General features: G+C 39.1%; 1 protein-coding gene across 3 annotated transcripts in view; it reads left to right on the forward strand.

Moving 5' to 3' along the window:
- The first annotated feature begins 825 nt into the window (after positions 1–825).
- LOC119025862 (dehydrogenase/reductase SDR family member on chromosome X-like) overlaps positions 826–16491 on the forward strand; it is a 38704-nt gene continuing 23038 nt past the window's right edge. The window contains exons 1-3 of one of the 3 annotated variants that reach the window (XM_037109870.1): positions 828–1050; positions 2801–2908; positions 13824–13892. In XM_037109870.1, coding sequence (XP_036965765.1) covers positions 945–1050; positions 2801–2908; positions 13824–13892 — 283 coding nt within the window. In that variant the 5' untranslated portion in view covers positions 828–944. Of the gene's footprint in view, positions 1051–1148; positions 1521–2800; positions 2909–13823; positions 13893–16491 lie in introns of those variants that run through there. The other 2 variants (XM_037109871.1, XM_037109872.1) reach the window with 2 other exon arrangements.

Below are 16491 nucleotides of genomic sequence, written 5' to 3' on the forward strand. Positions count from 1 at the left end.
CACTCAAATTTATGAGAACAAAACTCATATTATGATGGATAAATTATTACTTTTATCTTGATTTTTTTCATCATTATTTGTTATAATTTTGACTTCTTAATCTTTTGTTTTTTACTCTTATCTCACAATTTCACTTTAAATCTAATACATTTTTTACTTTATCTCATCATTTTGACTGATTTTCGATCACATAATTTCAAGTCTCACACACTTGAATCACATTACTTTGATTTTTTTTGAATAATTTTGGCTTTTTAAAATGTCATCATATGACTTTTTATTCCATAATTTGTATTTTTATATCATAATTTCGACTCTGTATCACATATTTTTTTCTCTTATAATTTTGACTTTTGTCTCGTAATTATGATTTTTTTAATTTCATACATTTAATAATTGATTCATGATTTCAACATTCTATCATATATAAATAATTAGTTTTTAAAATTTCATAATTATGACATACCATTCACTTGAGATTATATACTTTATTATCTTATTTATTTGTCTGCTTTATTATTTAATTTTATCTTATTGTCTACTTTACTTTTTATTTATATCCTTATCTTTATCTCTTGTTTACATTCATGCTGTATTTCTGTTTCTACTTTGCACGGAGCATCTGGAACAAAAACAATTTCCCCCCGGAGAGATAAATAATAAAGTATTCTGATTCTGATTCAGATACCATGTTAATATTTTTCCCGTCGAGCTTAGGTTTCAGGCGGTAATAAGCTTCCATACTCTCTGCTGTCTCTCTGTAGAAAATATTCACTGAAAGATGTGACAAGGAAGAATAAGAGGATGGACGTCTTCATATTGGGACGTGTCCCATAGTTGGAACTGGCCTTTCCCTCCGGAGCAGCAGCTCCTCCTCCTCCTCCTCGTCCTCCTCCTCACCGCCCGCTCCGGTACAGGACTCATGACAGGACCAGGCAGCAGAGATGTTGTCTGCTGTTCGGTCTCAGCTTCTCCCAGTTATCAGACTCTACCTGCTCGGTTTGAGGCTTGTGTTGGTGCAGCTGTTCAGCAGACCGTTCAGGTTGCCAGGTCAGTTTGACTTCAAGTTCAGCCAAGTGTCTCACTTCTTGACCTGGCAGCCGTGTGATGTTAATAACAGTCATGGAGGTTGTACGTTAATTAGCAGCTACGTAAAGAAAATAAGTGTTAGGTTTTACTGTTAATTAGTACATTTAGCTCGAAGCAATAACTTCTCCCTCGCAGTGAGCTGTCACCGTGGTGCCTAACGTGAACGGCTAACTGAAGCTAAGTTGACGCTAGCTAACCTGACCGTATTAGAAGTGTAAAAGTCGAAACATGAGTGAAATAGAGTGCTGTCTTGTGCATTATGATTGCCGAATTCAACGGAAGAGCCTATCGCTTCCTGCTCTTTTCAAATTATGTCCCTCAAAGTTTTTACATGTGTCGCCCAGCGATGTGGATTTAAATTGACCGTTTTTATAACGCGGCTTGGTCCAGTATGGCTAATCACAGGAGTACAGGTCGCATCTCGGCTTCAGGTCAGTCCAGGCGCTGCATTGCCAGTGGAACCGACTCAACCAATACAGTACAGAACATGGCTAACAACAATATGCGTTAGTTGTTCAATTAACAGGTATTGTTCGAGGAGTTATATCGATGCATACATTTATATAACATACCCATTGAAAATTAGACATGGATACTGGGATATTTTAGTGTTTTTATTGGATTGATTTGGATTTTTGGTACCCTCAAAAAGTAATGTGAAACGTTTCATTTGACTTTAATTGCTAATCCATGCACATGCATTTACGCACCCATATTTCAATATTCCTTGCTAATTTTGAGTAGTGTAATTGTGTTGTAGTAGAGGGTGATGCAGTCTACACTAGGTCAGCAGTCAGACATGCATTTAAAAATTACTATTTGTGTTTAATCGGTATTAATTGTGATAATTAGTTGCAGACTGGTATTTGCAAAAATGCATGAAAACAACTTGTTTTTTCAGTTATGGAAAAATAAAAATATGTCTGATATTGTATTATTACCTCATCAATACTGAAAATCTGAGTAGAATTTTGTTCTCACAAACTGCAATGCCTCTTTAAAAACAAACAAAGACACCTGGATCTTAAGATATTACAGAGATAAAGAGTGAATAAATACCAATAAATACCATCAGTGAAGAAAAAGCCCTGCAAAATTGAGTTTTGAGACTTATACGAGGATACTGAGTTTAAGGGGCGTCTGGACAGCAAAAGCCTGGTCACCTTTGGTCACAAGTCGAGATTTTGGAGCCATTCATAGGCCCCTGTCAGAGGATCTCAAGCAGCAATTGGGCTTGTGGGGAGTTAGTAAATCACACATAGGCAGGAGCCAAAGCACTCAAGGCTTTACAAAAGAACACAGTAACATCTTAAAATCAATTTTAAACTAAGAATGAAGTGCGGCAAGGATTGCAGGATTTCAAGATAGAGTGATTTATTTTATTTTGTATCAATATATACTGCATATACCACTTTTGTGAGACATGCTGTCAGCTCACAGGGCAAACCATTCTGCTTATTTCTTGAATCCATTTTTGGGACGGTATAAAAGCAACTCAGAAACTGTCCAATACAACATCCTTTATGAAAGCAAAGTAAAATTGTCAGACAGTACCAGAGGAATTTAGAAACCTAGATAAGGTCTCACAGATCATCCACAGGTCTCACCGCAAGGACTTCTTATGTCTTGAAATAGCGGCCCGTCTTGCAGCAGCCACCTTATCAAATGACATTCTCCCTGATATCTGTGTGTCCTCTTCTGCCTCTGCCAGTGATGCCCAGACAAGATGGCAAGGTTGCCATAGTGACAGGAGGAGGCAGGGGAATCGGCTATGAGGTAGTCCGCCACATGGCCAGACTGGGGGCGCATGTTATCATAGGTACAGTATGAAAAAAACACCACATCACCTCTGACACCGTGAAAGACAGAATTGATTGAAATTGATAAAAGCGAGTATATTAAAGTGAATTTTGAAGTTTCATCCAATGTTAACCTCCATGAACAGTGAGTGTTGACTGACTCAGTATCAGAAAATATGTCAGAACATACATGGATGTAAGAGGGAAAATCTATACTAAGGATTACTGTATTTTAATTTGTATCACATGAAAACAAAATGATCTGGCTGTCCAACGCACATACACAACATAACAAAGTGATCTGTCACTTGTAGATGTGAAACTGATGGCAGAAATGAGCCTTGTACTGTCACAGATGATGGTGGGAATGCCTCAATCACTGCTAAACAGGCTGAGATTAGTTTCGCTCAGTTGTGCAGCTGTTATTCAGGGAGAACTGAGGAGACTTGTCAGGCTGCGTAGAGGACAGGGCTGATGTTATAATTTTATGGCCCTGTCCAGACCAGGTGTTAGCATCCATTCTGAGTGGACAGCTGTAAGTACAGGTGTCAATGCCCGAAAGATTTATGCAGTCACATTTGAGATCTGACTACTCAGACCCCATTCGGACGTGGTCTTAGCCACGTATGACCACGTTCTTTAAGCAGTGTGTATTTGAGTGTGTCCTGGGTCACGCTGAATGACTATCTATTCAACACTTTACTTACTTACTTACTTACTTACTCTACCGGGTGAGCTATTCATTAGCTTTTTTAAAAATATCATGTTTTGGTCATCCAACCTCAGCATGTGGGGTCGGCGTATATTTCAAGGTTGTGTGTCCAAACATAGTATTTAATAAAGCTCTCCTGGCAACCTTCATGCAGGCTACCTAGATTCTATCTACCTTGAAGCTTTTGCTGCTTGGAGTAAAATTGGCCATCCAAAAAAGTTAAATCTTTTTTTTTTAGTTCTTTATGCGGCTGTAACTGAGGTGAAAAGATGTCTAAAACTACATTGTGCAAGGGTGTCACTTCAATGTCACCAGTGAACATTGAAAAGATGTATGAAAAAAGACATCAAAACGCTTTCATTGTGTCTTTCCACTGGGCATCTTTCAACGGCATCAAAGATGTTGAATTGACGTCTTTGTTTTTGCTCAGTGGGGCCTGTGTGTGTGTGTGTGTGTTACAACCTTAGGAGATAAATGAATGACCTTTCAAATATCTTCCACACACTGGTCTTGAATACACAGGATTCACTCTGGAGGGTTTTCACCATCTTTGAATCCTGTTGCCACCGGGGTCTGTAAAAAACATAATAGGTGGAAGTCTTAAACTCTTAATTAAGTATCCGCATGGAGTGGAAAAACCCAGTACATTTAAAAAGTTTTTTTATTTTTTTATTTTTTTTTTTTTAGTATAGCTGAGTAGAATGTGATCCATGATCCATCTGAGATACCAGGCCACAGATCTTCTTCTAATAAAGCAATGTGTATGGTACAGTGAACAAAACCAGGGCTCTGCAGTGCCAGACATAATAAAGTGTGTGTGCCTGCTTAAAAAGCCTGTTGCTGTCAGGGAACCTTACTTAGCATCAGACGGTCAACGGCGCGTTCTTGACATCCCGTTGATCCGTCTTAAGGTTTGGAATAACATCAGAACAGTTTGTTTTCATCATTAGGAAATATGCGTGATGCACCATTGTGAGATGATGTAAAAGACTTTCTGAGCCGTGCTGGGATTAAAATGCCGTTATCAAACCAAGTGTTAAATGCAAATTTAGGATTACGAGAGGCAGCTTTGCATAAAACAAGGCCTGGTATTGTTCCATTAATTATTTAGTAATATTTTCGCAGATAGATGCAGTGCAACTATGTTTACATCTATGAATATCTCTGTCTTTTTTCTTTTTTTTTTTTTTTTACCTCCAGTCGAGTACTTACCTACCGAGGATATGTACCACATCCATCACTCTCTCTTCCTGTATCCCTGGAGCCTCTTGCTTAAATATGTTGATCACTCCACCTCTGATGTCTCCCCTCTCTTTCTCCTTCACGTTAAGCAGTTCAAGCCTCCGTCTGTGATTTAGGCTTCGACTCCTTTACACACTTTAGCATTTTTTTGGAGCCCTCTGACTGAGGTGAACCGTTTTTCGTAGATTGATGAAATCTGGAAATAGGCCCTTTTTTGACCAAGGAACGTGTTTTTCCCTCAGAGGTACTGATTCGTTTTCACATGGTCTGGCTGTTGCTGATAAGTCCACATATTGCTGTAATTTTCTCTGCACCTTCCAGACTGTTGCAGGAAGAGCCTCTTGCTCTTAGAGAGTTTTGTATTCTGGGTGTGATGTTGCCACGTTGTTGCCAGTGAGCCGAGGCTGGGTGTTTTCTCTGCAGCAATAGTTTTCACTGCTGATTTATTGTGTGTGTGCAAAAGTTAGTTGTGAATCTCTGTTCAGCCTTTATCTTTGACTTTTATCCGTCGGCATTTGTTTTGCTGGGGTGTTGGGAATGAACAAAATAAATTCCCTTCTGAGAGAGAGGCATTATCTCCAAGTTACTTGTGGATGAAGCGGGCTTTTCTGGCCGCTCTTCTGATCAGAGATGTTTGCATAGCTGTCTCTTATATACTTATCTTCGTGCAACTCCAGTAACATTTAAGTTTATTTAATTTTCCGTTTTCAGACCTCTTAATGAGAGTTGGCTCACCAGGCTCTTAAAAATACATAATAATAATACATCTTAGGACACAATGTCAAAATTGCCGGCCCCTCTGCATCCTGAGGTTACCCGTAACAGCCTTTCTGTGTGCACTAGAGGTTCACAGAATCATTTGCGTGTATCTTAGCAGAAGCCTTAGGCCAGATATATACTGGCTTTTTAACCACACATTTGGGTAGATAACCAGCTGTGTCATGGACCTAGTTGTTCAAATACTTGCCCGAATAATACAAGTGTCCCTGGAACTTAAGATGCAGAAAAGACTTGACGCTGTTACTAACTTATAAGTTTAAACTGTAAGCTCCTGATATACAAAGCAGACAAAGATGACTGTGTGCAGTACTGCATTGGTTATCTGCAGATCCACTTCACATATGTGCAGTTGCTTACAATTTTTTCAGAGGACGGTGATGTCACGTTTGTCTAACAAATTTAGAAGAAGGACAAGAAGGACCTGAGGTTACAAAATAAAAAAATGACAGTTTCAAAATATTTGTGGTTTGCAGAGATGAACATTGCCAACATTTATTTCTTCGATTAGGTTTGAACACCAGGCCAACCCAAAAGTGTGTTCTTGCCTAAATACAAATGAAAATGTTGTTACAGTAAGAATCCCATGAAAACACTCAGTTGTTAAGCAAAGCTCGGTAAAACAACAACTGATGTGTTGGAACAGTGACAGGCTAAATCATAATGTGCCCGACAGTCTCTGAGGCTGTTTCCATCCTGATCTGTAGTTTTCTCTGTGGAACAGACACAAGACTGCAAATATGACATTCTGTTTAATCGTTTGTATTGTTATACTTTGTTCTTTTGTCTGAAGGGTTTTTCTGGGGATTCTGGTGGGTGTGCATTTCCCTTTTCATCTAAGATTACTCCGAGCAACACGCCATAACTGGCAGCTGAGCTAACTGCCGTTAGCATCTTCTCAATTGTACTCTCCAGTGGGGCCTGATGTAATTTGTGCTGCTCCCATTAAAAGTAACAGGATTGAGTTTTATTTTTATTCTTTTTAATAGTCTGCAGTCACAGGTTTTGGTCAAAACTTAGCCTAATCATCAGGTCATCAGAATAATCACTTGCAACAGTTAAACAGGTACTTTACATTTTACAATCTGCAATAATACCCTCTTGACTACCACCTGATTACCTAATTTACAATATAGAGAGGTTGCTGTCTCTGCCCAGGGAGTGCAAATGGTAATTAACTTGAATAAGTTTTAATTGTACATGCCCCTTGCAAATTAAACAGTATACTGATTGAGGTTGTTGGTTAAGATGCCCAGGTGTAACCTTGTGACCTGTATTTGCAATGACTGATACTCCTAATTGGTCAAAATTAAATGATTATATATTTTTATTGCGCATGCAGTAGCTTTTACTATTACTTCTCCCCTCTGTTACCAAAGATGATAAAAGCAGTTGTTTTAGGCATGATTTATCAACACAGAAGAAGAATAAACGATTTCTAAAATATTGTTAAATTCATGCAGAACCTGCGATACAGCTTAATGCAACTACAAAAGAGAGGTACAGCAGGGGAATTGCTCATTTTGTTATGAAAAGGGGTTTGGACCCAAGTGCAGGACATGAAAGATGTTGAGCAGTGATGGGTATTTTATTAAAAATAACAGGGTTTGATGAAAGCGAATGGCAAGAGAGAGGGAAATGGAGTGAGACTGGTGTGAGCGGTAGTGAAAGGGAAACCAGGAAATGGCTGGCAGACAGACAAGCAAATGAGGATGATCCTGAGGCGCTAAGAGGATGGAAGTTAGAGCAGGAAAATCACAGCAAAACCACGAGAAGCAATATCACAGTGGTAAGACAACAATCTGATGGTGTGTGGATTGAAACCTGGGGTAGATGTTCTGCAGGTTGATGAGTTTATTAGAGGCAGGTGTGTATACTGAGTCGAGACAGACGGGAGAACCACTCCCACACCTAAAAACACACAGACAGAGACAAACATTACAAAGAGAGAGATGGTGTCCACAGTGATGTTTTTTGACACATGGCCAGCTTGACCAAAAACGGCTGCACCCTCCCGCAAAAATGCAAAAACTTACTGGCTGCACCTGATTGGACGGACGCTACTCGTGGGCCGCTGCTCCGGGATTTTCAACCAGACCAACATAGCGGCTTTGAGTGACATTTTCTGTTTTATTACCAAAATAGGTCAGTGAAATGTGTTTCTAAAGATTTTATTATAATAAGCCATGCAGTTATCGAAACTGGAGTTTTCAGAGGCAATGCCAGAGGCCCCTGATTTGCATGAAGTAGCCAGAATTCACTTTAATGCAAATGAGGAGTGGGCAATGCAAGGCTCCACTACAAGAATGCATTGCATGTCTGCTTACATAAACAATGAATGGGAAGCCTGGAAATAGTGGATCCTCTGGACACGTACCTAGATCGGCAGGGAAAACACAATGGAGGGAAAAACATTTAAAACACTAGAGAATACTGAGAAGGAGCTTTTAAAAACCGGTCATAGTGTGAAAATATTAGTATTTTCTTTGTTTTTCATGAAAGCGCCTCTTTGACGGCAGGATCTGAACAAACCAAAGATGCCGTGGACATCAATACGTTCTTTTGGTTTCCATGGTAAGTCTGCATTTTCCATTCAGTGCACGAGCTTCAAAACTTTGAAGAAAACTCAGCTTTATTTATTCAGCATGTATTCTGCAGAGTCAATGTCACAGTATCCTTGGAGAGAATCCTTGAGCAGAACATAAATGAGACTTAAGCCCTACGTATGATAACGCACACAGAATCAATACATGAAGAAGTTGTTTAAGTGTCTGTTGTAATCACAGACGTATTAGAGCTGATCCCACAGGGACTCTGAGTGTATCTCCATTTCAGATTCCCCCGACCTGTTGAGGTAATTCATGAAGGGAGAATATTTATGGTAAAGTGGATCCCTCTTTGGTAATGGAGTGGATGCATGTTTCAGGTGGAGTGGTAGCGTAGTGCTTGTGTGAGGAGAGTTTGGTTGGAGGATGATTTGAGCCTCTGCACTGTCAAATACCAGAGCTAGATATTACTGAGCAAGCAATTGCACTTGTGAAGTGTTTTCGAACAGATTTGGAATTAAGATGATGCCTTTTGAAAAAGAGTCTGAGTCTTTTTGAAGATCATATAATTAAACTTAGAATAATTTATGTTGAAAAATGTTGTCTTTGAAGTTGAAACGCAGAGTCAGGTAACACAGGGTAAAATTCCTAAAAGGCAAGAAGCAGGTGGGCTTAGATAGGAAGTCAGTCTAATCACACCACACAAATCCAGACCGGGAGTTCAAAATCCTAAAGCAAAAATCCTAAATCCAATGAACGCCTGAGAAGACACAAACAAACTGTGGCAGAGTAACAGGGAAAACAAGGGGGTATAAATCAGAGGTTGGAGAGTGATGACTTTCTCCTGCGCTGTGGAGATTGGTCTGGCCGGTTGAGACTAGTGTGAATATAATGACTGGAAATAAATGAATTACAGCATGCATGTTGTGCAAAGGAACATCTGTAAAATCCAACAATTGAAGAATGCACATACAATTTCAAACTCTACAAGAAAAGCAAATGTGCTGTGTGTAGGCCATTCTTATGAGTAATTGAGTATGATTTTTTTCTGTTCGCAAGACGTGATAACAATTGTCGTTTTGGACTTCAGTGCCGTAACTAATGTAACAAGGAAACTGATAACTGGGATGTGTCTTTGTCACAGTATGAAAAGAGTCAGTCAGCTAAATATCAAAGTAAGTCTTCATGTTTCCGTTCTGCTAATTGGACAAAACATTTTCGTTTTCCAGACAAGAACACTTTGTAATTCAGATATCTTAAAGAAATCAGCATGTGCACATTTCCTGTCGTCAGTGCCAACCTCCTACACTTCATAAAACCATGAAATGTAGGAGGTTGGCACTGCGTTTATGTAACACATTATATGATATGTGGGGTAGATAAATTGGACTCACACAGGAAATTATATATTATCCTCTGAAAAGCTATATTATTGCATTTGCTATAGAGGAAGAACAATTCTCTGTAGGCAAAATCTGTAACATGAGATGTATTAGTCTCTCCTATCCTATGAAGTGCAGATTAATCAGATTTACCTTGGTAATGTACACATCCTTTTACACAAATAAGCCAGGTCTTGTGAGTGTTAAGAAACCGCCGTCCTCTTACATTGTCCAACACCAAGAAAGGACAAATAGCACAGTAATGGTATCTTATTATCATTTTCTATCTGCTTGTGCTAAATTCCGAGAAAATAATTCATCTACCAAATCTGAGCTGACGAGCCATCAGTCTCAAGTTGTACAATGATTATCTGCACATCCCACTGATACACTTATTGATTATCAAAGCATGATTCCAAGAGCCTGACAAACAATTACTCTGATTGTGACATCAGGAATATACGTGCAGGAACAGGAGCAATCCATTTTACCTTAAATCAGCTAGTTTTTTCATGAATCTTTCTCTGGGCAAAACAAACCTCAAACCCTTTGTCAATCAGATCTGATTGAAAAGCAATAAAGCAAGATTGTGGGACCTCTAAGTTGCTGTTCAGTCAGGTTGTTAGGCTTTTCTTTATGTGATCTGGCTTCTGTAACATAAACTTTGATTTCCGTCTGTCATCTTTGAAAAGCTACTATTTCTATCAGCCTCTACCAGCCCCACCACTGTGTTTGTATGCCTTTGTGTCGGCCATAGTCACGGCTAAAGGCATTATGTTTCTGGGCTTGACCCACCATCCATCCCATTCTTCTAAACATGATATCCCAGGAGCACCTTGAGGGAATTCCAAATGTTCAATTGGACTTAAGGATGAATTGATTCAGTCTTGATCGTCATAGGTCAGATTCACTGTGACCTAACAAAAAACATTGTTGCACCAAAAACTAGCCCTTATATATGTATTTTTAAGTCCTTCTTTGTCTTCACTACATGTATGATATCAGTCCGGACAGACATGATTGTAAACTACAACTTAACTGGTGCGTAAAGGCATACAACCACAAAGTGGTAATTCTAGTTTATTATGTGCCACTATGTTGATGATGTGATGCTTTACCAGAAAAATCAATAGGATTAACATGATTAGGAATTCACCATGACATCACAACTGACCTGACAATTATAAAATAAGTGCCTCAAAATGCTGCAGTTTGCTTTTTAAATAAAAGGGCTTTAACTTTTTTTATTTCCCTTTTGGATCTCTTTAAAACGTGCCAAACTGGCAACTACAATGACTCTTGATTTGTTTTTGGCCTGCCAAAAAATGTTAGCAATCCTTTTAGTCCATATGTTAAGCAAAGTTAAGCATTTTGGCACAAGTTGGGACATGTTTAAGCTAGGTGAGCATTAAGACTTAATCTTTAAAGCTGAATATCGGTTTGCACTTTTATCGGTGAGAGTTACATGCTGGAGCTTTTTCTTTGCCAGCAACAGCCAAGAGCAGTGATTGGATGAACCATATCTCAAAGTCCTGTTGTCACAGTGAAGTTGCCAGATTTTGGACCATCATGCATTTACCAAGATGACAACCAAAACCTCTCGAGAGGTTGATAAACTGCTGTCAAGAAGTAGCCAAAACAAATAACTCTGCTTAAAATCTGTTGCATTTGCAAGTAAAAAACAGGAGAAATTGTATGAATAATACTTAAGATTAAGATCTCACACATGCATGAGATTAATATTGAACTTATTACAAATGCAAGGTTTAACTTTTAGAGTAGGACTTTCTTGCTCTGTGTCAGGCTCAGTTTATCAATTTGTTCAGCTGCAGCAAGATTATTTAAGTGAATTAATTAGGTTACATTTTACAGCCCAAAATATTTAGTAGGCAAATTAATACCTAGGGGCATATTTTTAATAAGTGGCTATTTTAATTGTGAAATTCTGATATGCAGTTTTCACAGTGGCTGTTGGTCTATAAGCAGAGGTGCCTCTTTTATTGTGTAAAAAAACAATATTGAGTGTGCGATCGCTGTCTGCTTGTCCTGTGTGTGGGTTTGTTTGTGTGACCCCCTTGCCACATCACCCAGAAGAGCCACATCCTTCAGCCCAACCTGACCCAAAGTGCATCAGGGTAAATGATGCTGTGCCCTTGAAAAAGGCCTGCGTGATAATCCAAGATTAGTGTGTCTGTTTGTGTATGTGCAGAGACAAAATGAGAGTGTGCATGTACTGCAGGCCGCATGAGTTTGGATAAAAAAAGCGTTTGTGTGTGTACAACGTGTAGCACATTCGACAGCTAGGAACCAGTAAATGTTTTAATGTTTTATCATTCAGTGGTTTATGGATTGACAAGTCCTCTGACTAATCGACTAATGGTCTGAACTGATTTGTAGTCAGTGCGAGTCTGTCCGTGTTTATCTGCGCCCTCTGAATGGCGCTTTTGAAAATGAGGTTCAGTAAATTAGACACCAGCTCTCTTTCTCTTTCTCCTCGATTTGTCTTTCGCACATCCTGTTACCAAATATTTTTCTTCTCTCCTTCATAGGAGCAGGCTTCATTTGTATGCAGACAAGCTCTGTAAGCAAAGTCTGTCCTAGAGTTATAGACGCAATGTCTGTATCTTTCAGTGGGTATCTGAGCATGTTAAAAGCATTTTAAAAAGCCTAATGCACTGTATCTAATGTTAAAATAACAAAATGTTTTTGTTGTGTCTGGAAAACTGGCCTATCGTTTAACCTGTCAATTTAACAATACACATAAGTTACCAGTTGTAAAGTTTGTGCACTTTTTTTTTCTTTCCTAACAGTACAAATCCTTCTTGTAACCTTTTAACCACTAATCCTATTCATATGCCTTAAATAGTCTTTTAGAGTTTTAAGTTGTGTTTTTTTTTCCCCAAGTGATGATATTACACATCTTGTTTGGGCATTTAGAGACTTTGTTCTGAAAGCAGCTACGCCATTAGGTTCTGATTTGTCAGTGAAATCCAAGCAGTTTCTTCCTTTGGGCTACTGTTAAATGGTTGTGGCCAAGCTTCTTTATTGTATGTGTGATGGATAACCGTAAAAAGTAGTTTTTGCTTCAAGGCCCTCTGTATGATTTGATTAACTCTGTAATCTTTGTAATCATCAGTGGATGAAATATATGATTACATCATTTTTTTCACTGAAAAACACTGAGGGCAATATGTAGCTTGCTTAGGAAAGGTTAGATGAAGACAAAGGTTCACATGGAAGTCCAAAACATCCAAGTAAATATTTCTGAAACATTGAACTTTCAGGGGTTCTATCTGAGTTCACAGTCAAACATTATATTTTGATTGGCCTTAAAACAAATCGGGTAAGTTCATCCATTTTCAGATGAAGTAAATGTCTATGTGTGACTTTAAATGAGCCAGATTGAAATGTAAGCTTCTCCTGAATCAAATGACAGATGGCACTTGAGACCGACTGCAAGAACAGGGTCGGAAAAAATAAATAAATACAGGCGAGTGAGATGCCCCAACAAACTGGTCTTGGAGGATTAATAACAGACGAAATGAACCTGAATGAGCCATTGTCCTTCAGCTCCAGTAGCTGGAAAAAGCAATGTCAGCTGTTAATAAGTACATAGTTAACTGCTACTAAATTAATGATAAAGTGTTATTGACTTTGGTATAGCGACAAAAATAGGTAGAAAAGATTTAACACATACATTATAGATATGAAAATTCAGTCATCACCCGCTCGTCATTATGCCAGTGCAAATTCAGGCAACGTTTCGTCCACAAATCATTTCTGGAGCTTCAAAGCAAAACAGCCTTTCTGTATTCTGCTAAACAACTGAAAACAACCAAACGGCTTGTCTGCCGTAATCCATATCTCCTGAAACACTGATAGCCCAGATTGATTTGAAAATAAGTTATTTACACGCTTTTACAAGCTGAAATCTGAAGAAGATGCACAAGCACACATTTTTGGATGAAATGTTCCTTGCTTGAATCAAAGTGTCATTTAGCCGTCAGGCTTCCTTTTTTATTTGACATCTTATGCATATTTGATGGTATAATTAATTGTATTTTTTAAAGTACTGTGCAGTCTTTGAAAAGAGGGGTTGCAGATCTTCCTCAAGGGCTAAATGGTTGCATCAAGCACTCCTTTCATTTGAAGATCCTCTTGGTAATATGTTCTCTACAAGATGAAAGAACACAAGACACGAAGCTGAATGAGTGTTATTTTATTAAAAGACTCTGAGGGCCCCATTGTTTTTATCTGTGTGTGTGTCGTCCTTCAGGTGGGAGGGATGAGCAGGAGGGTCTGGAAGCCATCAGACGGATCTGTGAAGAGGACAAAGAGGCCAAAGGTAACATTGCAAACATGTGTGAGAACACTCGCACAAACACAACCACATACACACAGGTACATGTGTGTGTAGTTGTTTTCATATGCCAGCGTGTGAAGATAAAGGGCAGAGCTGCAGCAGTATGTCCCTCAGGCTTGTTTTTACAGTCTTTTTCCAGGCGCACACACATAATTGCACACTTGCAGGTATACACTCGTACAGACACACACTGTGCTTCCATGCTCGGTTTGCAATGTCAGGCGTGAAGAGGACGATACAAGGGAAAAGGCTACGAGGAGAAGTCCAGGAGAGATAAGTCGAGCAACCTGTGAGAGAGGAGGGGGGAGAAGGGGCAGGCATGAAAGGAGGCAGAATGGTGGAGGAGAGCATGACAAATGGGCAAATGCAGGACAATAAAAGAGGGAAAAAGAAAGATGAGGTGGAGGGAAAATGGAGGTGCAGAGGAGGTGATGGAGATGGGAGGAGACAAATGATATCAGCGCAGAGATTTATTACTCCATTGACTAAAGCTTACAGTGTTCTCTGTAACTCCCATGTTGAGAAATTGATTTCGCTGACCTTCAGAGCACCATAAATTCCAACATAGTCTTGTGACTTAAGAGCCTCATAAGTTATTTTTTTCTGATACAAATGGCCTTGATTCTTCACCAGCTTGTAGAGCTTGTCAGAAGATGTTTGCCTCAGGGGGATGAGCATACAGTGACCACATATTTGACACTTTTTCCATGACAAGCCTTTCATACATACAGACTCAAAAGCTGGGAGAGCGATAGGTTGCTGTTCATTTTAAAAGCAGCCTGCCATTGCACCCAAGCGCCTCCCACCGAGCTACATAGTAAAAAGGCACCTAGCAGCACGACAGGGTAAGTTGAGAAAAGCCCAACCTCATGCAGATTTCTTCTTGATGCAATGCAATCGGCAAGCAGGCGAGAGCCAATCGCGATTATTTTAAATACACACCGAAAAAGTGAAAGAAGAGTTTTTCCATTTCAGGCACCATCATTATATGAAAAACAGCTTCAATATTGTGCACAGTGTTAAAACAAAAGACAAAACAAGCTATTCCTCACACTGGAAACAAACTGCGACCAGAAATTAACAAGTTATTAGTGTGTAGCTACATCAGGACAGAACTGTATGTGGAGTATGCAGATAACATCCTCAGAGCATCACACATACACAGAGACGCAGCTTTATGAAAGGCCACAGATTGCCTGAGAGCTTGAAGCCACTTATAACTTCACTTGCAACTTGTAGCCATCTACCCTCAGCTATTTAAGCTATACATTCTAGATGTTGTAGGATTCATCGTGCTAGCACATTTGTATGGAAGCCAGCCAGCCGTCATTCTCAATAGAGAATTTTTTTGAGTGCTACTTTAAGCCACTGGCAAACTCCCGCACACTCACTGCTGTGTATATCCTGACAGGAGGTATTCTAGCAAGCTATGTTATGTTTCATGGGTCATTTCAGGAACAGCAAAGGAAAAAGACTGACATAAAATCACTGCAACAGGTAATGGATATAGCCTGTCTTAGCTGTTAAAAATCAGAAAAGTAATGTGGTTAAAAACTGTTTGAATTGCATGATAGCCAGATGGGGTAGTGTTTGAAATCTATGAAAGATATTTAATGTAAGCTATTTATTGTTAGATCAGGTAGTAGTCAACTTGACAAGGCTTCGCTGATCCCTGCCTGAAAATAAAGTGATGCATGTATAATAGATATTTCCTCACATTAGTTGACTGACTGCGTGACTGAATGCTTACAGAATGATACAGATCTTGTGCACATCACTTGTTTATTTTTGCCATATTTGTATTACTGAGAGTTTGACCTCTTCTACATACTCAATTTCTACAAATGTTGCTTTGCTGCATTAGAACGTGAAATAATGTCAAATCTGACCTTCAAATTGGTGATTACAAACATTTATAGCACCCATTTTTTATGATAATTCATTATTACTACCTGATTAAAAAAGGTAAAACCTGAATTATATATTGGTCCGTGATAGCTGTATCGTATCCACAAAGCACAAAAATGTTCTTGGAAAATTTATAAACATCAGCTTTCAGGAGACGTTAACCTTTTCAGTGAGCACTGGTCATTTTGCACAGTAACGTTTATTGATAATTGTAGAATATAAGTGTTCAATGCATTTGTATAGGCTGACCAATATCAGAATTATTTTACTACCTAATGTATCGAAATCTGCCCGAAAATCGGACCCAATGTATCGGATGTTCTCAAAAAAAAAAAAAAAAAAAAAAGGTAATGATAACCATATCAACTTAAGCTTAATCTTCCTACTGAAAAGTTAATTTGATAAAAGCAAACTTGCTCTAACGGTAAACATTAATACTCGCTGAGTTGACATCAGTGTATCTACGATACTGAGTGAAGCGCTGCCTATTGGGAAGCGAGCTGTGTTATGCCTTGCATGGCCTTGCAGTGGAGAGCAGCAGAGAGCCGGCTGGCTGGGTCCCTGCCTGTGTGTAAGTGGCTGTCAGGTACAGAGACAGCGGCCATGTAGCTGGTGTCATTGAAGTCGATTTCCCTGGACGGGGCCGTGGTGGAATTGATTACTTCTTTTGTAA

The sequence above is a fragment of the Acanthopagrus latus genome, chromosome 9 (genome assembly GCF_904848185.1).
Source record: "Acanthopagrus latus isolate v.2019 chromosome 9, fAcaLat1.1, whole genome shotgun sequence".
NCBI classification, from domain to species: Eukaryota; Metazoa; Chordata; class Actinopteri; order Spariformes; family Sparidae; genus Acanthopagrus; species Acanthopagrus latus.